Genomic DNA, 23,641 nt, shown 5'->3' with positions numbered 1-23,641 from the left:
AGAGTTCACTTCCAACCCACCAAACCGGTTCTTCCTCTCTGTTCCCCCAACACTGCCAGCCAAGGCTCGTGCCTTCCACCAAGCGGTTTCCTCCATTCTTCAAGCAGGGGTTATAGTACCGGTTCCCGCGGCCGAGCGCTTCCGAGGGTTCTACTCCAATCTATTTGTAGTCCCCAAGAAAGGAGGCAGCGTACGGCCCATATTGGACCTAAAACAACTCAACAAATATGTACGGGTTCGTCATTTTCGCATGGAGTCCCTTTGGTCCATCATTGCGTCCATTTCTCAGGTTCGCAATCAACCAGGACCACTACCAGTTCGTGGCTCTCCCCTTCGGACTCGCCATGGCTCCCAGAACGTTTACCAAGATCATGGCAGCCACCATGGACGTTCTACACTCCAGAGGCATAGTAGTCGTTCCATACCTGGACGATCTCCTCATCAAGGCTTCCACCTTCAAGGACTGCGAGCTCAGCGTCTCCATCACAATCGACACTCTAAGTCGCCTGGGCTGGTTAGTCAACCTACAAAAGTCGTCGACTACTCCGAGTCTGTCTCTGTCCTTCCTGGGGATGCTATTCGACACCTTCAGGGGTCTGGTGCTCCTTCCCAAGGACAAGGCACTGGCTCTCCGTCTAGGAGACCGCATCCTCCTTCGCAGCCCTCCCCGACCTCTCCGGTTTGCCATGAGAGTCCTCGGCAGGATGGCGGCAGCAATGGAAGCGGTCCCATTTGCCCAGTTTCACCTTAGGCCTCTTCAACTAGCCATTCTCAAGTCCTGGGACAGGAATCCTTTTTCCTCGCAAGGAGTTCCAGCTAACATCGTCAACCAGGAGGTCTCTACTCTGGTGGCTCAAGCCAGCCTCGCTCGCGACGGGGAAATCCTTTCTCACAGGTCAATGGAAGGTCCTGACCACCGACGCGAGTCTGACGGGTTGGGGTGCAGTGCACTTACATCACAGGGCACATGGCAAGTGGTCACCAGTGGAGGCAAACATGCCCATCAACATCCTGGAAATTCGTGCCATCCTCCTGGCGTTGAGAGCCTTTCGTCACTTACTGGCAGCCTCTCATATCAGAGCACAGTCGGACAATGCCACGGCTGTGGCATATGTGAACCACCAAGGCGGGACACGCAGTACCCCGGTCGATGAGAGAAGTGGCACACATCCTCCACTGGGCGGAAGAGGCGGAGTTGGTACTCTCTGCGGTCCACATTCCTGGTGTGGACAACTGGGAAGCAGACAAGGAATGGACTTGGGAGAGTGGTCCCTCCATCCCAAAATTTTTCGCCATATCTGCCATCACTGGGGGACACCGGACGTGGACCTAATGGCATCGCATTTCAATGCCAAGGTCTGCAACTTCATGGCCAGAACACACACGATCCGCGGTCGCTCGGAGCGGATGCCCTGGTTCAGGACTGGACCCAGTTCCAGCTTCTGTACACTTTTCCACCTCTCCCTCTGATATCCAGAGTGGTGAGGAAGATCAAACAAGGAGGAGTTCCAACCATCCTAATCGCGCCAGACTGGCCCAGACGTACATGGTACGCCGACATCGTACAACTTACAGCAGACGCCCCCTGGCGTCTCCCCAACCGTCCTGATCTAATGTCACAAGGCGCATTCTTCCACCAGAATTCAGGGGCTCTCAATTTGACGTCGTGGCCCTTGAGACCTGAGTTCTAACCCAGGCAGGGCTCTCACCGGACGTCATTGAAACCATGATCAGGGCACGGAAGCCAGCCTCTGCCAAGATTTATTACTGTACCTGGAGAACATTCTTTACCTGGTGCGAATCTCGCGGCCAGATCCCTCTCCCTTATTCTCTCCCCAAAGTACTTGGTTTTCTCCAATCGGGTCTGGAGGCCAGACTGTCCCTGGGCTCGCTTAAGAGCCAGGTGTCAGCGCTCTTAGTTCTTTTTCAAAGACGCATTGCTAACAAAGCCGCAAGTAAGGACTTTTCTTCAGGGGGTTTCCCGATTGGTTCCCCCCTACAGAAGGCCACTAGAAACGTGGGACCTCAATCTGGTCCAGACAGCATTGCAGGGACCTCCCTTCGAACCCCTTAGGGAAGTCCCACTTCGCCTTCTATCCCAGAAGGTGGTCTTTCTGGTGGCAATCGCCTCACTACGCAGGGTGTCTGAACTGTCAGCACTCTTCTGCAGATGGCCCTTCCTGGCTTTTCACCAGGACAAGGTAGTTCTCCGTAAGGTCCCACCCTTCCTTCCGAAGGTTGTCTCCAACTTCCACCTCAATGAGGAAATTTCACTGCCATCCCTTTGCCCGGTTCCGGTTCATAGAGTGGAGAAGGCTCTGCATACGCTTGACCTCGTCAGAGCATTGCATATATACGTGTCTAGGACTGCGCCCTTCCGGAAGTCTGATTCCCTTTTCCTTCTTCCGGAAGGTGTCTGCCGGCTTCCAAGGCTACCCTCGCCAGGTGGATCAAATCCACCATACAAGAGGCTTACCGCCTTTAAAAATTCTCTTCCGGCCGGTATTACAGCACATTCTACACGAGCTGTAGGGGACTTCTGGGCCATTCGGCACCAGGCTTCGGCTCAACAAGTAAGGCGGCCACTTGGACTAGCCTACACACGTTTACCAAACACTACAGAGTTCATACCCAGTCCTCAGCGGACGCGAGCCTGGGTAGACTGGTTCTGCAGGCGGCGGTGCCCCAAGTTTAGGGACCTGTCTGCACAATATTCATCCATTGCTTCCCACCCAGGGACTGCTTTGGGACGTCCCATGGTTCTGTGTCCCCCAATGAGGCGACAGAGTAAAGGAGATTTTTGTGTACTCACCGTTAAATCTCTTTCTCTTAGCCTCTAATTGGGGGACACAGCTCCCACCCTGTTGCCCTTACGGGCAGTTGTTACGGTTGAGTTCTCATATTGTTCTTTGAGCTCGTACATAGTGGCCTTCTTACAGGCATGGTTGTGTTTTCGGTTATATTCCTCCTAATGCTTTTGCACAAAACTGGAGAAGGCCAACGCCGTCCAGGGGTGTATACTGCAGAGGAGGAGCCATAGTTAATCTTTTTCAGATTATGCATAGTGTCGCCTCCTAGTGGACAGCAGCATAATACCCCATGGTTCTGTGTCCCCCAATTAGAGGCTAAGAGAAAGAGATTTTACGGTGAGTACACAAAAATCTCCTTTTTTATTTTGGCTCTACTTCTACCTTTTCTTTAAATGCAAAATCATTACCTAAATACGCAAGTGTGAATGAGGCCTTAAACTATGTCTCCTCAGGAGGCCACATCCATTTTTTTGTCAATTTTCAAATGTGTGACCAAGGAGAAAAGTTACAAATTTTTCTGCAAATTTTATTGAATGTCATATTTGCAACTTTATTTTATCTGAAGATTGATGTAAACTGATAGGCTAGGGTTGTGTGGGGTTTTCTCATTCAAGAAAATCAGGCCATTAATGCTGATCAGAGTGTGTGTGGTCAGATTTTCTTGGATGTGGAGAACAAATAAAAACATTTTCCACATACCCATAGACTCGAATGACCAGTGCGATGAGAGAATTGGATGCAACTCGTAGATGATGCAATTGTCTCCTCAGACCAACTTGGTCTGCGAAAAAATTCAGATGTGTGCACAGCCCCGTAGAATAACATGACAAAGGAACGAAAGTCCAGCGAGGCAGCAGGTGTAAACGGTAAAATCCAAGTTTATTGTAGGAAAATGAATTAAAAGTGCATGGCAGTTCCAATGTGACTGAGACCTACGTGTTTCAGGCCTGTTTGTTTTGCAATCCCTGCGTGTTTGCTCATCACTAGTCATGACTTGAGCCATATTGGCATATATGAGGTCTGAGGTCATGAGACGTATGGTAGGACCAAATGTTGAGGCCATAAAACAAGGAAGAATATGTGTAGTTCCTATAGCGCGAGTGTTCTATATAATGTTCAGCAATTTCTTTGTTTCTAAACAACTAGTAACATCTTGTAGATGATGGAACCGCCTGTCTGCTACATGCTAGGATCCAGGTAACGCTATTCTCCGTCTATGGCCACAAACACACGTGGTCAAAATTGTTGGTACCCCTCATTTAATTACAGAAAAACCCACAATGGTGACAGAAAAAACTTGAATCTGACAAAAGTTATAATAAATCAAAAATTTATGGAAATGAACAAATGAAAGTCACATTGCTTTTCAGCCATGAATTTTTTTTAAAAATAAAACTCATGAAATAGGCCTGGACAGAATTGGTGGTACCCCTGAAAATAATGTGACAAAAGGGACATGTTAAATCATGGTGTGTCCACTAATTAGCATCACAGGTGTCTACAGTCTTGGAATCAGCGAGTCAGCCTGTATTGGGGGCTACAGATACTCACTGTGCTGTTTTGTGACATGATGTGTATCACACTCAACATGGACCAGTGGAAGCGAAGGAAAGAGTTGTCTCAGGAGATGAGAGAGAAAATTATAGACAAACATGTTAAAGGTAAAAGTTATGAGACCATCTCCGAGCAGCTTGATGTTCCTGTGACTACAGTTGCACATATTATTCAGAAATTTAAGCTCCATGGGACTGTAGCTAACCTCCCTGGACATGGCCGCAGGAGGAAAATTGATGACAAATCAAAGAGACGGATAATACGAATGGTAACAAAAGAGCACAGAAAAACTGCACAACAGATTAAAGGTGAACTTCAAGCTCAAGGAACATCAGTGTCAGATCGCACCATCCGTCGTTGTATGAGCCAAAGTGGACTTCATGGGAGACGACCAAGGAGGACACCATTGTTGAAAAAAAAAAAAATCATAAAAAAAACAGACTAGGATTTGCCAAACTACATGTTGATAAGCCACAAAGCTTCTGGGAGAATGTCCTATGGACAGATGAGACAAAATGGAACTTTTTGGTAAGGCACATCAGCTATATGTTCACAGACGGAACAATGAAGCATATCAAGAAAAGAACACTGTCGCTGCTGTGAAACATGGAGGAGGCTCTGTTATATTCTGGGGCTGCTTTGCTGCATCTGGCACAGGGTATCTAGAATCTGTGCAGGGTACAATGAAATCTCAAGACTATCAAGGGATTCTAGAGAGAAATGTGCTGCCCAGTGTCAGAAAGCTTGTTCTCAGTTTCAGGTAATGGGTCTTGCAACAGGATAATGACCCAAAACATACAGCTAAAAACACCCAAGAATGCCTAAGAGGAAAACATTGGACTATTCTGAAGTGGCCTGCTATGTGCCCTGACCTAAATCCTATTGATCATCTTTGGAAAGAGCTGAAATATGCTGTCTGGAAAAGGCAACCTTCAAACACGAGACAACTAAGGAGTGGGCCAAAATACCTCTCGAGAGGTGCTGATGTCTCATTGACAGTTACAGTAATCGTTTGATTGCAGTGATTGCCTCAAAAGGTTGTGTAACAAAATATTAAGTTAAGGGTACCATCATTTCTGTCCAGGCCTATTTCATGAGTTTTATTTTTTTTTAAATTCTGTGGAAGCATGGTTGTAAAGCAATGTCTGACTTTCATTTGTTCATTTTCATAAATTTTTGATTTATTATTACTTTTTGTCAGATTCAAGTTATTTCTGTGACCATTGTGGGTTTTTCTGTCATTAAACGAGGGGTACCAACAATTTTGACCACGTGTGTATATGAGGGGCTGCCTTTTACTATTAAACATTAGTGGTTATTTACTGTTAAAAGTCACCTTAACGCATGACTGATCTACAGCTCCTTCTCAAAGAGGGTAAATCTACTGTGTCGCCTTTGCAGGAGATCAAGTCGGCTCATAAAATAGCGAAACAGTACTCGTCTATCCCCCAAATGTGGTCCCGATGCCTGTTAAAGCATTGCTACGGCCTGTGGTTTATATGTCTGCCGGCCTACGTTAAAGTGTGCCATTCTAAAGTGAGAGCCCTGCGTACTGCATATGACATCCTGCGGAAGATGGCTGCTAAGAAGATCGACTCTCCAGATGAGGTAAAACAGCAATTGCATTTTTTTTTCCATATGAACATGTATGACATCTGGTGTAATGGATGGTGCACCGTATGTTCACAGTTGGTGCCTGTTGCCCATGTGTGTCCATGTATTGCAGGTGTGCTATCGCGTTCTCATGCAGCTGTGCGGGCAGTACGGGCAGCCGGTGCTTGCTGTTAAAGTGTTATTCGAAATGAAGAAAGCCGGTGTTCAACCCAACGCCATTACCTACGGGTACTACAACAAAGTAAGTACTGGTAATGATGGAAATAGAAACCTTAAAGGGTGTGCAGGGCTTTCATATTACAGGGGTTGTCCACCCTTAGGCACCATTTTTTAAATCGTTTAAAGCACCACTCCATCGTGTTTTTGTTATTGGAGTGGTGCTTTAAATGTAATTCCCCTGTCTCATACTCTCATTCCGCCTTCATAGTTTTCCATTGTCGCTTCCGTCAGTCTCCATTGAAAAGGGACTTGCCGGCATCTCTTCAGTAGTGTTTCATGGAGCTGTGCAGACGCGGAGGTGACCTCACTTTTCAATCAAGTGTATGAGAGCTTGTTCAGGATCGTTAAGGCTCTCATAGACTTGCTGTGAGAGCTTGTGACGTAGCTTTTCACTTGATGCCACTCAGAAGCTGCACTTCCAAGATGGCGCCTCGGGACCGGAGTAGTGCCGAATAAAAGAGGATGATGCTGGAGGGTGACTTTAAACGCAAACCCCCCTGTCCCTGGACATAAAGTGCCATACCAGCACTGAAAAAAAAATGCTGGCGTGGTATTTCAAATATTTGTATTTTGGGCTAAGATTTATTTTTGCAACTTGGTTTGATTAAACATTTTGCACCGTTTAGCTTTAACAGGCTCTTTGTGCAGAGAAACAATTAACTTTGATGTGGTCTGTGGTCATAAATCAATCAACTGTGCCCAGAAAAAGACAGAATACCTGAATGAGCTCACTGATGGTTCTCCGTTAACAAAGTGGGGAAACTTTAATAATTTTTTAGCTTGTAAATAATAATAAAAAAATGTCCTTTGGAAAAGCCGTCAAGAATAGGTTGGTGGAGGTCCTGCTCCTGCCACACTATGATCAGCATATTGAAGGTCTGCCATGCTTCTTTGGTTGTTGTGCCTCTTCGTTGGTTATCAGGCTTGGGTGTATACGCCTTGTAGTGGCCGGGCAGCCCTCAGCAGCACAGTCCTGTACAAGCCATTGGGACTGAGCTGCAGTAACCTCACAGCCACCACGAAACGTACCAATAAAAAACATAAAGTGGACGAGCTCTGTTATTGTATAGAAAAACAGTTTTTTACCATTTATCATTTCTTTTTCAATTTTTCTTTCGCTGTGGTGCAATGCACAAAAATTCAATGGTAAATCCAGACATTGCCATCATGTTTTCCTACAGTCTTCCAGTTCAGTATCTTCTGCTCAGGTGACCATAGGAGCTGTGGCAACATCAGACATTTCTGGGGAAATGTAGTATCACATGTCCGCATGGACACCAATTATACAAATGGCCATCTGTGTAAAACATGGACTGCCAAAGTCTGCTAGAACCAGGACAAATGGAAAGATGATGGTATGAAGGGTTTATAGAGATGCCACTGATGACTTGGATAAATCCTACAGGAGAGAGATGGCTCCATGTCTGAGTCTTGGAGACCGGCACATATTCCAGCTTAGGCCTGTTTCACACTTCCGTTTTTTCAAATCCGTCAAAATCCGTTGGTTTCCGTAAAAAAACGGATCCGCCATTTTTTTGCAGGATCCGTTTTTTTTGTCCCATAGACTTTCATTACGGTTACCGCGGATCCGTCAAAAAAACGGATCCGTTTTTTTAAAAACGGATCCGTTTGCATCCGTTTCCGTCAAAAAAACGGAAACGGATCCGTTTGGCGGACACAAAAACGGAAGTGTGAAACAGGCCTTATAGTCTCATTAATTTCTGTATAGTAATTTTGGGTATAGTTGCCCTAACTGTGCTGCATGCCACTAACCCATGCGTTCCTTATACAGGCTGTCCTGGAAAGTGTGTGGCCCTCGGGGAACCGAGGAGGTTATTTCCTGTGGATAAAGGTCAGGAATGTTCTCCATGGCGTCGCCCAGTTTAAGAGAGCCCTGAAGAAGCCGCACTCTGTAGCTCCGCATGCTACGCCCTCAGGTATTTGCAGGAGATGTGTTCATACTAGTTAGGATGTAGCAGTGACATGTCACAGGAGTGATTGGTCAAGGTTTTAATCCCTGTTTCTCGTTCGCCTTCATTGGGGGACACAGAGACCATGGGTGTATGCTGCTGCCACTAGGAGGCTGACACTATGCACAAAAAAAGGTTAGCTCCTCCTCCGCAGTGTACACCCCACCGAGCGGTAGGGAATTCCTCAGTTTAGCTTAGTGTCAGTAGGAGGTGGACACGGGTCTTTCATTAGACCCTTATCTACTTCAGTGTGCGTCGTTTCTTTCCAGGTTATCCGGAGGGATACAGAGTGAAGAGTCACATCTGTAGTCCCACAAAGAGACTATGAGTACGGCGTGTACTGCCACCCCGTATCCTCATAGGTCTCTACGGCAGGACCAAGAGCTCAGCACGGATGCGTGCCAGCGATCCAGATGGTCCTCGCTCCCCGTCTCCCACCCACTCGCCCACCAGAGCCTGTCGGTCTGGATGAGACGCGGACACTACAGAAGACAGACAGCGTGGGATATTGAGGTACCTTTATTGAATGCCAGACGGAGGTAAGTATGGGGGCCGAGTCGCGTCCTCCTCATCCCTAGATGGGCATCTCGGCGGCTCCAATCTTATTCAAAGCGGCCACTGCGGCAGCCGCAATTACTCCTGGCCCTGGCGTCAGAAGGGGCCTTGCCCGGCGCCCCCCCCGCCTTCAGTCCTGGGCCCAGCAGATGGCAGCGGCGCTCTGCAGAGCGGTTGCCGCGGCAGCGCTGCGGGACCTCCGCCCCGCGCTGACAGGCAGCCGCCGCTATTAATTTAGGCCCCGGCTTCATTTCGGGCCTCCTTCTACGTCGCGGCCATGCCCCCCGCCCCTTTCTTCTAAGCGGGCTTCTATCCCGCCCGTTCCAGGCCCTCCCACTGCCTCCTTCTTGCACCCCAGCCTATTCTTGGCCAGCGGGCGGTTCCTCCTTCAGCCTGGCAGTTAACGCCGCCCTTCTTCTTCCCCTGGAAGCGTGCGTTTTCCCAATCCTCTCAGGCGGTCGCCATCTTCCCAGCCTGTCAGCCGGACGCCGTTCTGTCAGCCGGATTTCGCTCTGAGCTGCAGACAAGCCGGATACCATTGTCTCTGGGGACACCGGACTGTGAGTAGCGCTGTATCTGCAGACTGACACCCTCCTCTGCCTTCTGTCCCCCAACCTTCCGGCACTACCTCAGTTTTTACTCTTCGCCACGACAGCACCCACTGGAGGTATCGGATCCGCCCATTTGGAACAGGAAACCCTACAGGAAAGATAAAAGGGGCGGTCCGCCTTTCCTCCTCAGTTTTGGTTTCCTGTTCCAAATGGAGCAGGATCCTGCAGGATCTTACCTGGGCCATGCATCCGCCTGTGCGGTCTCTTCGGGAACGGCAGGGGCTGCGGTCCGGAAGCAGCGTCGGGGGAGACTCCGTTTGACGGCTCCCCCCTCGTCTGGTGGCATAGTGGTAATGGCCGGGTCCGGGGAGGGCCGCCCGGTCTTACCAGGGAGCGGGCCGGTCTGGCATCCGGGGGATCCCCCCCCCCCCATCGGTGGGGGTATAGCGTGGATGGTGAGGCCATGAGCGCGCGAGCCGTGCGTGTCAGTAGCGGTGGCGCGGGAGCGGGCCGGCGCCCGACGCTCCTATACCCCGGAAGTAATGGTTGAACTTCCGGGGTAAGATGGCGATGACGCGGCGCATGCGCCCTGTGACAGGGCGACTTCCGGGGGTACGATAAGTGTATAGATAAAACAGCGCTGCAACGTTGGAACCATGTCGTCCCCCGCAGAGTCGCAGACCCCAGCAGGGGATTCAGCTGGGGGCAACTCCACCAGGGACCGCAGCGCCAGGACAGAGACTGCCCGCAGGAGCGAGGCAGCAGAGACCCGATCCAAACCGTCTCAGCCATCCGAACCGGTATTAAGCTTCACTGGGTGAGTGTGCAAAGTATATGCTCTACCTATTAAGCTAACCTCCTCTCCTCCCCCCCCCCCTCCCCCCTCTCTTTACCTTTGACCTCCCACTTCAGTCAAAGAAAAAAGGAAAAACAAAACATAAAGAATGCGCATTATGTTCAGAGCCTCTCCCTGACTCCTACCCCAAAAAACTCTGCAAACAATGCATTAAAGAGACCAGGCAGGGGTCGACGATATCTTCTAAGGATATCCGAGCCATAATTAGGGAGGAGATACAAGCCATCAACCGCGCCAGCACTCCCGCAGAGTCCAGTCATAGAAAACAGGTCATTGTTAGTTCAGAATCAGAGGAAGAACAGGAGTTAAACTCAGGCTCCGCATCCACGTCCTCATCATCATCCTCGGAGGTGGAAGGACGCGCATGTTTTCCACTGGACAGCGTAGATAACCTGGTAAAAGCGGTTAGAAATACTATGGGGTGTGAAGAGGAAAGGGGAGCCCAGACCGCGCAGGACATTATGTTTGCGGGATTGGCAGAGAAAAAGAGGAGATCATTTCCAGTGATACCGGCAATTAAAGATCTCATCAAAAGGGAGTGGGAAAAACACGACCAGAGGGGTTTTCTCCCATCCGCTTCAAAACGGAAGTACCCGTTCACTGATGAAGATCTATTAAAATGGACTAAAATACCAAAGGTGGACGCTGTCATATCCTCCACTTCCAAACAAACCTCGATCCCGGTCGAGGACGCAGGATTGTTAGCAGACCCATTGGACCGAAAGGCTGAATCTTCGCTCAAAAGGTCCTGGGAATCCACCACCGGGGTATTCAAACCCGCAATAGCCAGCACATGTACTGCTAGGTCAATGCTGGTATGGCTAGATCAATTAGACCAGCAGATTGAGCAAAGAGTGTCAAGGGAGAAACTGCGTGCAGCCATCCCGTTGATAAGAGGGGCAGCTGCCTTTATGGCAGACGCTTCAGCGGACACCCTAAGACTGGCAGCAAGGTCGGCAGCCCTGGTGAATAACGCCAGACGCGCGCTGTGGATAAAGAGCTGGAAAGGGGATGCACAGTCAAAATCCAAAATTAGTGCAACCCCATGCGAGGGAAAACCTTTAAGAGACGGCCATTCGGGAGAAGAAGACAATCGGACAGAACGAATAGATGGGCCACGAAAGACGAAAAGCAGAAGGGTACCATCTTCAGAGGGCCAACATATAGGAGAGATAAAAATTAAAAGTTTAGACCCACCAGTTGGGGGTAGATTAAATTTTTTTTTTTACCAAGTGGGAACAAATTACGTTAAACCCATGGATTTTGAACATAATCAAGGAAGGAATAAAGATAGGGGATCCGAAGGAATTCAATGAGTTCTTTGTTATAACTCGCCTTAATTCCTCACTTCAGCAAAAGGCTCTCGAAGACGAGATTCGAGTCCTGCTAGCTAAAAAAGTTTTAGTTGATGTCCCTGAGGAACAACAGGGTAGAGGCTTTTACTCTCCCCTGTTTTTGGTGTCTAAACCAGACGGTACATTTAGAACCATTATTAATTTAAAGAAGCTAAATTCATTTATAAAAAATTATAAGTTCAAAATGGAATCAATTAGATCCACTATAAAGCTTCTTTTCCCAAATTGCGTAATGGCAGGGATTGATTTAAAAGATACTTATTATCATCTCCCTATACACAACAGATTCCAGAAATACCTAAGAGTCGCAGTGGAAGTCGAGGGAAGGATTCATCATTTCCAATACGCGGCAATGCCCTTCGGGCTTTCCACGGCACCAAGAATATTTACCAAGGTGATGGCAGAAGTGATGGCCTACCTTCGCCAAAAGGACACACTAATTGTGCCATATCTAGACGACTTCCTAGTAATTGGGAATTCAGTCAAACAATGTACTGAACGCGTGACTGACGCAATCTCCTCTTTTCAGAGCCTTGGCTGGATCATCAATATCCAAAAGTCCAGACTCGATCCGCAATCTCTCCAGACATTTCTAGGATTTCAACTAGATTCCTTGACCCAGAGATGTCTACTACCCCAGGTAAAAATCATCCTCACAAAACAAAAAATACAAGCAGCTATAGATAAACCACGTGTATCCTTAAGAGGAGCAATGTCACTATTAGGATCACTAAATTCTTGCACCCCGGCAGTCCGGTGGGCCCAGTACCATGTCCGTACGCTACAACACCAGATCCTCCAGGAGGATAAGCGACATAGTGGTCATTTACAGAGCAAAATAACCCTGTCACAAGAAGTCTTAACTTCCCTAGAGTGGTGGTTAGACGATGACCATTTATGTTCAGGAGTTCCATGGGTTATAGTTCCATCCTGTATCGTAACCACCGATGCCAGTCCCCAGGGCTGGGGAGCCCACATGGAGAATGGGTTTTATCAGGGAAGGTGGAGTAAAGAGGAATGTGATTACTCATCTAATTTAAAAGAACTGACTGCAGTGTTCTATGCTCTATACAACTTCCTTCCGCAGCTCCAACAGAAGCATGTAAGGATCCTGTCGGACAATACCACCACAGTGGCATATATAGACAAGGAGGAACTCGATCAGAGACTCTGATGTCTTCAGCGGCAAGAATTTTAAACTTAGCAGAAAACTATTTTTTGTCCCTCTCGGCCCTTCATATCAGAGGCGAGAGCAATCAAAAGGCAGACTTCCTAAGCCGTCACGCTCTACGACAAGGAGAGTGGTGCCTCAATCGGAAGGTCTTCAGGGACATAGTAGCCGCATGGGGACAACCCGAGGTGGATCTTTTCGCCACAAGGGAGAACAGGCAGATAAAAACATTTGCCTCCCTATCTCCGTCAGATCACCCAGACATACTGGACGCCTTTCTAGTTCCATGGAATTTCAACCTGGCGTATGCGGTCCCTCCATTGATCCTCCTACCTCAAGTAATTCGGAAGATCAGAGACGACAAAGCAAGAATAATCTTAATAGCACCGTTCTGGCCAAAAAGACCGTGGTTTTCGTGGCTGCAGATTATGTCAATAACAGATCCTTGGATCCTTCCGACTGCCAATCTACTCTCCCAAGGCCCCTTTTTCCACCCTCAAGTGCTCAGCTTGCACTTGACGGCGTGGAATTTGAGAGGCAGTTATTGAGGACAAGAGGATTCTCGGAGTCCTTAATTACTACACTACTACAAAGTAGAAAACAGTCCACAACCCAAATTTACACTAGAATATGGAAAAAACTTCTTCAATTCCATACAGTACCTCATACAGCAGAAGTTCCGATAATCCCAATCTTGGAATTTCTGCAGAAGGGGAAAGACTTAGGCTTAGCAGTAAATACACTGAGAGTACAAATATCGGCATTAGGAGCACTATATGGCCATAATATAGCAGGCAACAAGTGGATAACTCGTTTTATTACAGCATGTGAACGAATAGCTCGAATCCACATACCCTCCGTCCCTACATGGGATCTAAATCTGGTCTTAGACGCCCTAACGGTAGACCCCTTTGAGCCGATCGACACAATACTCTTCAAATACTTAGCACTTAAAATGGCCCTCTTAGTATCACTAACCTCAGCTAGGAGAGTGGGTGATATCCAAGCCTTGTCAATAGATCCACCTTTTTTCCAAGAATACCAAGACAGATTATCATTAAAACCAGACCCTGCCTACCTGCCAAAAGTGGCAACAAAATACCATAGATCTCAGGAGATACTCCTCCCAACCTTCTATAAAAATCCCTCTACTCCGGAAGAGCAGAAGTTCCATACTCTGGACGTTAAAAGAACTGTCCTAAAATGTATTGAGAGGTCCAACAGTTGGAGGCAGAGTAGGGCCCTATTTGTTTCATTTCAGGGCTGTAAGAAGGGGTATGGAGTCACGAAGAGCACCATTTCCCGGTGGATCAGAGAGGCCATTCGTTTAGCCTACTCCGCAAAAAACGAAGATCCTCCAGGGAACATCAGGGCGCATTCCACCAGGGCAATGGCAACCTCTTGGGCGGAAAAGGGAGATGTTCCGATTGAAACTATATGTAAGGCGGCAGTTTGGTCATCCCCTTCTACCTTCTATAAGCACTACAGACTTGATCTTTCATCAACCTCTGACTTAAGCTTTGGCAGGACTATCCTTGGCACGGTGGTCCCACCCAGGTGATGGTCTCTGGAATCTCTCCAGTGGGTGCTGTCGTGGCGAAGAGTAAAAAGCCGGATTACTTACCGGTAATGCTCTTTTAATGAGTCCACGACAGCACCCGCTCACTTCCCCCCCTAAGGATATCAATAGTTAAAGTATATTAACCAAATAATGGATAAGAAAGATGTTAAAATAAGAGAACATTGCCTAATCCTTGGCGGTCCTTCTGGTACTCTGAAACGTAAAACTGAGGAGGAAAGGCGGACCGCCCCTTTAATCTTTCCTGTAGGGTTTCCTGTTCCAAATGGGCGGATCCGATACCTCCAGTGGGTGCTGTCGTGGACTCATTAAAAGAGCATTACCGGTAAGTAATCCGGCTTATCACTATGTCTAACTCTAAATCTGATCGTGCCCGCTCTACGGCTCCCTCCTGCACTCTAGTCAAGTATTTTGCGTGCTCTTCTTGCAATCGCAAACTTCCCTCAGGTCAGTCCACTCCCCTCTGCCTGGACTGTAGCAATCCAATTCAGCCTGACGCCGCCCTTGAGCCATCTATGGCCCCATGTGAGAGTGAACCCCCCATGCCTGACTGGGCTTCATCTCTTTCTCAATCAGTGGCAGACCTCACCAGGGTGTCTCAGTCCCTGGTAGCCGCTCTGGATAAGTTGCCCCTGGACACTTCTGCAGCATCCAGCAGGTCTCAAGAGATTCTGTCTGAGTCAGCCAGCGTTAGTCGCAAAAGACCCAGGCAGGATCTCCAGCCGGAATCCTCCCCTCGTCCCATCTCACCGCATAGTCCGTCTCAGCAGCCTCCTTCCCGGGCCTCCTCTCCCGAGTCAGGTGAAGCGTTCTCGGACAGGTCTTCTGAGGGGATTTTAGAGCTGGATTCGGACCAGGATGCGAACATGAAGGTTACGGTGCAGAACCTCATTGCAGCGATTCACCAGACCTTCGAGATTGCTGACCCCCCTGCGAAATCCTCAGATCAGGAGGTTTCGTTCAGACGGGCGGAAACACCCTCCAGGGTATTTCCTTTCCATTCCGAGTTTGGAAAGATTTTTACCAGGGAAAGACAAGATCCGACCACACGCTTTCAAAGAGGAAAGCATCTCGGCGTACTGTACCCGTTTGCTAAAGAGCTCACGGACAACTGGGCTGCTTCTCCCTCGGTGGACCCGCCCGTGTCCAGACTTTCTAAGAACACGGTTCTCCCGCTTTCAGGCGTGGCGGCTCTAAAGGATTCTAATGATAGGATTATAGAATCCCTAGCTAAGTCCGCCTTCGAAGCGGCTTCAGCGGCGGTATGTCCAAGCTTTGCTTCGTCTTGGGCAGCAAAAGCCATAGCTACTTGGGCAGAGGATCTTCGTCAGGGCATCCTAGATAAAGCACAACCAGAGCGATTGGCCGATCTCGCCAATCAGATTTCCCATGCGGGGGATTATCTGCTTTCTGCTTCTTTGGATGCCGCATCCTGCGTGGTTCAGGCGGCAAGCAACGTTGTGGCAATCCGACGTACAATTTGGCTCAAGGCCTGGCAGGCGGACTTGTCTTCTAAGAAGTCTCTTACTAATCTGCCTTTTCAGGGATTACGCCTCTTTGGTTCCCAATTGGACCAGATTATTAAGGACGCCACCGGAGGCACGAGTTCCCTTCTCCCTCAGTCTAAGCCTCGCAGACCTCCACTAAGGCGTCAGTTTCGATCCTTTCGGGCTTTCCGCCGAATCGTTTCTTCGAATCCCGTCCTCCAAAGGATCCAGGCTTGATTCCGGGGTTCTTTACGGCCATCACCTCTCTCCTCAGTTCCGGGGTGATTGTGCCCGTTCCCGTCTCGGAGCGGTTCACAGGATTTTATTCTAACCTTTTTGTGGCGCCGAAAAAAGGCGGGGTGGTCTGACCCATCTTGGATCTCAAGCTTCTCAACAAGAGAGTACGTCTTCGCCACTTTCGGATGGAGTCGGTTCGTTCGGTAATCGCTTCCATGGAGGAGCAGGAATTCATGTGTTCAATAGACATCCAAGATGCCTATCTACATGTTCCCATATTCTCCGGACATCAGAAGTTCCTGCGGTTTGCGATTCGCCAGGAACATTACCAGTTCGTCGCTCTGCCCTTTGGTCTCGCCACCGCACCCAGAGTCTTCACGAAGATCATGGCTGCGCTGATGGCCTTGATGAGGATCAGAGGTCTCGTTCTTTTTCCGTACCTCGACGATATTCTGATCAAAGCTTCCTCTTTTCAACAGGCTCGCCTAAGTTTGACGATCGTCCTAGACACCCTTTCTAATTTCGGTTGGATCGTCAACAGGAAAAAGTCTTGTCTGATTCCTTCTCAACGTCTTGTGTTTCTGGGCCTACTGTTCGACACGCGTCGGTCAAGGGTCTTTCTCACACGAGAGAAGATTCTTTCCCTGCAGCAGGATGTACGATCGCTGCAGACCACACGATTTCTGTCCCTCCGAACAGCTATGAGGGTCCTGGGAAAGATGGTGGCGGCGATAGAGGCAGTTCCCTTTGCCCAATTTCACGCCAGACCTCTCCAGCACGCCATTCTGTCGAGGTGGAACAGGTCGGCTCTGTCCCTGGATCGCCCTGTATGTCTTTCATGCCGGGTCAAGCGGTCACTCAACTGGTGGTTGACGTCACCTCTTATCCACTTGGGTCGGTCTTTTCTTCCCATTCACTGGCAGATTGTAACAACGGATGCCAGCCTCCTCGGCTGGGGTGCAGTGTTCCGCCATCACACTGTTCAGGGTCGTTGGTCGACTCAGGAATCCGCTCTGCCGATCAACGTCCTAGAGATACGAGCGATCAATCTGGCTCTCGTCCACTGGGAAAGGCTCCTCAGGGCCCTGCCGGTCCGGATTCAGACAAACAATGCCACAGCGGTGGCATATGTCAACCGCCAAGGAGGGACACAGAGTGTCTCGGCCCTGGCAGAAGTGTCCAAGATCATTCATTGGGCAGAGATTTCGGTACCGACAAACTCCGCGGTACACATTCCCGGTGTAGACAACTGGGCCGCCGACTTTCTCAGCCGCGAGGGTCTCGCGGCAGGAGAGTGGTCCCTACATCCGGAGGTTTTTCTTCAGCTCTGCAGTCGTTGGGGAACCCCGGTCGTAGATCTGCTAGCTTCTCGCCTCAACAGGAAGGTCCCACAGTTTGTATCCAGAGCTCGAGATCCTCTCGCAGTGGGCGCCGACGCTCTGGCCATTCCCTGGACAAGTTAGAGCTCCCCTACCTGTTTCCTCCCCTGCCTCTTCTTCCCAAGCTGTTGAAGATCAAAGCAGAAGGAATTCCAGTCATTCTCATCGCCCGAATTGGCCCAGAAGGTCTTGGTTCGCGGACATTGTCAACCTTCTCGCGGACGCCCCCTGGAAGCTTCCAGACAGGGCAGATCTGCTGTCTCAAGGTCCGATTTGCCACCCCAATTCTCGGCCGCTCAATTTAACAGTGTGGCTGTTGAGACCGAGGTTTTGAAACGAGCATGATTCTCCGGTCGTGTAATTCATACCATGATCCGAGCCAGGAAGCCATCATCTTCCAAGATTTACTACCGTACTTGGAAGGCCTATTTCACTTGGTGTGAGGCCAATAACATCGCGCCTATGTGCTTTTCGCTCCCTTCCGTTCTGGCGTTTCTTCAGGCAGGGCTGGATGCGGGGCTTGCTCTCAGTTCCTTGAAGGGTCAAGTTTGGGTGCTGTCCATTTTATTTCAGAAGACGTTGGCCTCCCGCCCTCAGGTCAAAACCTTTCTTCAGGGCGTGGCTCACACGGCTCCTCCGTATCGAGCGCCCGTGGATCCATGGGATCTTAATCTGGTTCTTGACGTTCTGCAAGGTTCTCCCTTTGAACCTCTCAGAGAAGTCTCCCTTTCCTTTCTCTCCTGGAAGGTAGCCTTTCTGGTGGCCATCACCTCCATCCGGCGCGTGTCGGAATTGGCGGCTCTTTCTTGCCGCTCTCCTTTTCTGGTACTTCACCAGGACAAGGTAGTTCTGCGGCCTCCGCCCTCTTTTCTTCCGAAGGTGGTGTCCTCCTTGCACCTCAATGAGGATATTGTTTTGCCGTCCTTCTGTCCGACTCCAACTCACCCTCGGGAGCGGTCCCTGAACAAGCTGGATCTGGTCAGGGCGATGAGAGTCTATCTGTCTAGGACGTCTTCCTTGCGAAAGACAGATTCTCTTTTCGTCATTCCAGATGGGGCGCAGAAAGGTCACCCGGCTTCCAAAGCTACTATAGCTCGCTGGATCAGATCGGCAATTTTGGAGGCCTACCGGATTAAGCATCGAGTGGCCCCTCCGGGGATCAGAGCGCACTCTACCCGGGCAGTGGGTGCTTCCTGGGCGGTACGCCACAGAGCCTCCGCGCTGCAGCTTTGCAAAGCTGCAACCTGGTTTTCGGTTCACACGTTTGTGAAATTCTACAGGGTCCACACCTACGCTTCGGCGGACGCCAGCCTAGGTAGAAGGATTCTGCAGGCAGCGGTGGTGAGTCCACTGGCCTGATGGAAGTTTGTTTCCCACCCCAAGGACTGCTTCGGGACGTCCCATGGTCTCTGTGTCCCCCAATAAGGCGAACGAGAAAACAGGATTTTTGGGTTGCTTACCGTAAAATGTGTTTCTCGGAGCCTTTATTGGGGGACACAGCACCCTCCCATGTTCTACAACTCCTGTTCTTACTTTGGTTGATTTGGTTACAGTTGAGTTGTTTGTTCTGTTTTCAATCTATTCTGTTACTTCTCCTACTGCTTTCTCACTAACTGAAGAATTCCCTGCCGGTCGGTGGGGTGTACACTGCGGAGGAGGAGCTAACCTTTCTTTGTACATAGTGTCAGCCTCCTAGTGGCAGCAGCATACACTCATGGTCTCTGTGTCCCCCAATGAAGGCTCCGAGAAACAGATTTTACGGTAAGCAACCCAAAAATCCTGTTTTTTCATCCATTTGTCCTCCATAGATAGCAGCGATCTGGACGCAGTTAGTCACGGCAGTATGGACAGTTCTATAGACATGAATGCCGCAGATCAGCCATCTTTCAGCACAGACGTGACCAGCACTGACCCCACAGATGACCGATCTAGTACAGGTATTGGCCGCACACTATGCCAGGTGGATTGGGTTTGTTAACCATTGGCATGCTGAGATGATCACTAATGAGCTTCCTGGATCTGTAGGTGGTCAGTCTGATCTGGGATACAGCTCATTATCCAAGGAGGAGGTGCACAGAGGAGCAGTGCATGATATACAAGAAGAACAGGAGGACTCCAGAGGCAGCGACTCCAGCTCATGTATGTTTGTCACTTTTACAAATAATTGGTGTCTTTTATGAGTTTACAGGGCTTATCCACGACGCAAAAAAAGTGTCTGCTTTCTTCAGGAAACAGCAAAATTGTACATTGATTGTGTTTACGTTCATTATGACTCGTCTGTGTCCTGATTTAATAAGCCTTCAACTTTAACTGTCAGTTATTGTAAGATGTCGATGATGTGAATAAGGGCATGTAAAAGATGGCTATGAAAGTGGTAAAGTGGCAAATGTGCCGAGTGCCCGCTGCCCAGCACTTCTGACCTGCACCTCCGGGGTAAATGCTGTAGTCCTGACTAATCGTGTGACAGAGAACTACCTAATTCATAGGCTTTTCTAATTCTTTATCTACATTTCATATATAACCTCTTAACGACCGCCGATACACCTTTTAACAGCGGCAGCTAATGGTACTTAAACCACAGCGCCGCTTTTTTACGTAGCTGAGGAATAAGGGTATAGCACCCCCCAGAGTCGGAATTTCTCCGGGGTCTCGGCTTCCGAGGGTAGCTGAGACCCCAGAGAACATGATTCGGGTCGGTTTTACGATACCTTTATTGACGGTATAATGGCGACCATAAAGAAAAAAAAAAGTCTGATTTTCCATTTAATTTCTCTCTCCTCTGATGTGGTTGCACATCAGAGGAGAGGGAAATGGGGTCCCCGACCCTCTCAGTATCTATGGTGTCCCTGCATGCCCTCGTGAAGTCCTCCGGGCTGCCGGCGTCTTCTTCCAGGTGAAAATGGCGGGCGTATGCGATATGCGCCTGCCGATATCTGCCAGCTGGAACCCGGCAACAATAGGAAATTTTTCCTATTGGTTCATTTTGATCACAGTGATAGACCCTATCACAGTGATCAAAATAAAAAAATAGGAATTCAAACCCCCTTTATCAACTCCTTACTTAGGTAAAAACAATAAAATTAAAAAAAATTATTTCCATTAGGGTTGGGCTAAAGTTAGGGTTGGGCTAAAGTTAGGGTTGGGCTTGCGGTTGTGGTTAGGGTTGGGCTTGCGGTTGTGGTTAGGGTTGGGCTTGCGGTTGTGGTTAGGGTTGGGATTATGGTTGTGGTTAGGGTTGGGATTATGGTTGTGGTTAGGGTTGGGATTATGGTTGTGGTTAGGGTTGGGATTATGGTTGTGGTTAGGGTTGGGATTATGGTTGTGGTTAGGGTTGGGATTACGGTTGTGGTTAGGGTTGGGATTACTGTTGTGGTGAGGATTACGGTTGTGGATAGGGTTGGAATTACGGTTGTGGTTAGGGTTGGGTTTACGGTTGTGGTTAGGGTTGGGTTGTGGTTAAGGTTGGGTTGTGGTTAGGGTTGGATTAAGGTTGGGATTTACGGTTGTGGTTAGGGTTGGGATTACGGTTGTGGTTAGGGTTGGGATTACGGTTATGGTTAGGGTTGGGTTGTGGTTAAGGTTGAGTTGTGGTTAGGGTTGGGATTACGGTTAGGGTTGGGATTACAGATGGGCTTGGGATTACGGTTGGGGTTGGGGTTGTGGTTAGGGTTGTGGTTGTTGTTAGGGTTGTGGTTAAGGTTGGGATTACGGTTGTGGTTAGGGTTGGGATTACGGTTAGGGGTGGGATTACGGATAATGTTGGGATTACGGTTGTGGTTAGGGTTGGCATTACGGTTAGGGTTGGTATTACGGTTAGGGTTGGGATTACGGTTTGGGTTAGGGTTGGGATTACGGTTGTGGTTAGGGTTGGGATTACGGTTGTGGTTAGGGTTGGGATTACAGTTGTGTTTAGGATTGTGGTTAGGGTTGGGTTTATGGTTAATATTGTGGTTAAGGTTTGGTTGTGGTTTAGGTTGAGTTGTGGTTAGGGTTGGGATTACAGATAGGTGTCATGAACTCATTTTCTGCTCCACCAGTTGAGTTCCCCTTCCGTTCTCCCTCTGGTGGTGACAGGAGGTAGTGCGGTTGGTTTAAGTGGTAGTGATCTGCCACCTGATGAGGAAGATAACGATTGGATCTCTGGAGTATCAGACTGGATATAAGACAGCCGACGCCCTATCCGGGTGCTGGTGATTCAGTCTGCTTCTCAGGTCCTGGACTTCAGCTCTCTTCCAGTCTTCTCAAGTTAAGTTTGTTTTTTGCTATTGTTCACACTTGCGCTTGTTGGTCAATTCAGTTATTTGTGTAATCAGCCTGCCCCTGCTGGGGCTATGCTGAAATTCCACTCCTATTAATCAGTATTTGCCAATCTGCTTTTTGTCCCTTATTAGATTGGCCTCTTTTTTGCTCTGTCTCAGAATATTTCAGAGTGCTGATATAGGTTTAGAAGTCTAGTGACTTCAGGGTTAATTTTGCTATCAGAAGTGTTGGACAATATTTTTGTAGGTTTTTTTTTGGCAGATTGCAGACAGTGTCTTTCCTTTTCTGTCCTTTTTAGTTAGCCGGGCCCCATCGTTTGCTCAACCTATTTTCCTGCCTTTGTTTGTATTTTCATCTTGTTTCACAGTCAATACATGTGGGGGGCTGTCTTTCCTTTGGGGTCTGCTCTGGGGCAGTTAGTTTTCCTCTTTTCCTGCTTTAGGCTTATGTATTTCTCCGGTTGTGACGAGGCGTCTAGGACCAACGTAGGAACGCTCCACGACTGCTGCTAGTTGTGCGGTTAAGATCAGGGATCTGCAATCTGCATAGTTACCAACTTCTCTGGTTTTCTGAGACTTAGCTTGTTGTCTTTTTTTTCCTCCTCGGTTTCCCATTCATAACAGATGGGGTTGGGATTACGATTGGGGTTGGGGTTGTGGTTAGGATTACGGTTGTGGTTAGGGTTGGAATTACGGTTGTGGTTAGGTTTGTGATTACAGTTGTGGTTGGGATTACGGTTGTGGTTAGGGTTGGGGTTGTGGTCAGGGTTGGGATTACAGTTGTGGTTAGGATTACAGTTGTGGTTAGAGTTGGGATTGCGGTTGTGGTTAGGGTTGGGATTACGGTTGTGGATAGGGTTGGGATTGTGGTTAGGGTTGGGATTACGGTTGTGGTTAGGTTTGGGATTAGGGTTGTGGTTAGAATTGGGGGTTCCACTTTTTTAGGTACATCAAGGGTTGGGATTACAGTTGTGGTTAGGGTTGGGATTACAGTTGTGGTTAGGGTTGGGATTACAGTTGTGGTTAGGGTCGGGATTACAGTTGTGGTTAGGATTACGGTTGTGGTTAGGGTTGGGACTACGGTTGTGGTTAGGGTCGGGATTACATTTGTGGTTAGGGTTGTGGTTAAGGTTGGGTTGTGGTTAAGGATGAGTTGTGGTTAGGGTTGGGATTACGGTTGTAGTTAGGGTCGGGATTACAGATGTGGTTAGGGTTGTGGTTAAGGTTGGTGTTATGAATGAGTCACCGGAGGAGGAGAAAACAAAAATACAAGCTAAGTCCAGAAAACCGGAGAGGTTGGTAGCTATCGGATTGCCGACCCCTGATCCTATACACCACAACTAACAGTAGCCGTGGGGGGTTCCTATGGTGCCCTAGACACCTCGTCACAGCCGGAGAACTACATAAGCCTAAAGAAGGAAAGGGGAAATCTAAACTGCCCCAGAGCAGACCCCAAAGCAATAGACAGCCCCCAACATGTATTGTCGGTGAAAAACAGATGAAAACACAAACACAGACAGAAAGACAGGCTGAGCAAACGATGGGGCCCAACTAACTAGATAGGACAGGACAGAAAAGATGCTGGCTACATTCCGCAAAAAATCTTACCAAAAATGTCCCAACCGTCTGATAGGGAAAAAGGCCCTGAAGTCGCTAGACTTCAAAATCATTATATCAGCACTCAGGTATATTCTGAAAACAGAGCAAAGAGATCAACTGATCAGAGACAAAAATGGAATTCAGCCAGTCCCAACCAGGACTGGCTGAATACAAACACTAAGGAAACCAGACAAAATCTCATGGAATAATAGCAGGGCAAAATCTTAGCTTTTAGTAGACAGGAACTAAGCTGGATGCAAGAGCTCAGAGCAGAAAGGATCACCAGCAGCCCTGCAGGGCGTCGGCTGCCTTATATCCACCCAGAAATTCCAGATGTCCAATCACACTCCGCCTGTTCAGATGACAGGTTCTTCCCATGCCAATCAATTGGAGAAAATGAACTCACAACAGTACCTCCCCCTTGAGGAGGGGTCACCGAACCCTCA

The 23,641-nt window shown here is 48.7% G+C and overlaps 1 protein-coding gene across 4 annotated transcripts in view; it reads left to right on the top strand.

Annotated features, from left to right (window-relative positions):
* DENND4A (DENN domain containing 4A) overlaps window positions 1–23,641 on the top strand; it is a 193,521-nt gene that overhangs the window by 125,629 nt on the left and 44,251 nt on the right. For all 4 annotated transcript variants that reach the window (XM_073568879.1, XM_073568880.1, XM_073568878.1 and 1 more), the window contains 5 exons: window positions 5,766–5,972; window positions 6,091–6,219; window positions 7,990–8,134; window positions 19,146–19,274; window positions 19,363–19,476. In XM_073568879.1, the coding sequence (XP_073424980.1) occupies window positions 5,766–5,972; window positions 6,091–6,219; window positions 7,990–8,134; window positions 19,146–19,274; window positions 19,363–19,476 (724 nt within the window). The remainder of the gene's footprint in view (window positions 1–5,765; window positions 5,973–6,090; window positions 6,220–7,989; window positions 8,135–19,145; window positions 19,275–19,362; window positions 19,477–23,641) is intronic.

Source organism: Dendrobates tinctorius, unplaced genomic scaffold (genome assembly GCF_039654945.1).
Source record: "Dendrobates tinctorius isolate UK_male_01 unplaced genomic scaffold, ASM3965494v1 ptg000022l, whole genome shotgun sequence".
NCBI classification, from domain to species: Eukaryota; Metazoa; Chordata; class Amphibia; order Anura; family Dendrobatidae; genus Dendrobates; species Dendrobates tinctorius.
Note: the sequence above shows the minus strand (reverse complement) of the source record. Positions and strands in the feature narration are given on the sequence as shown.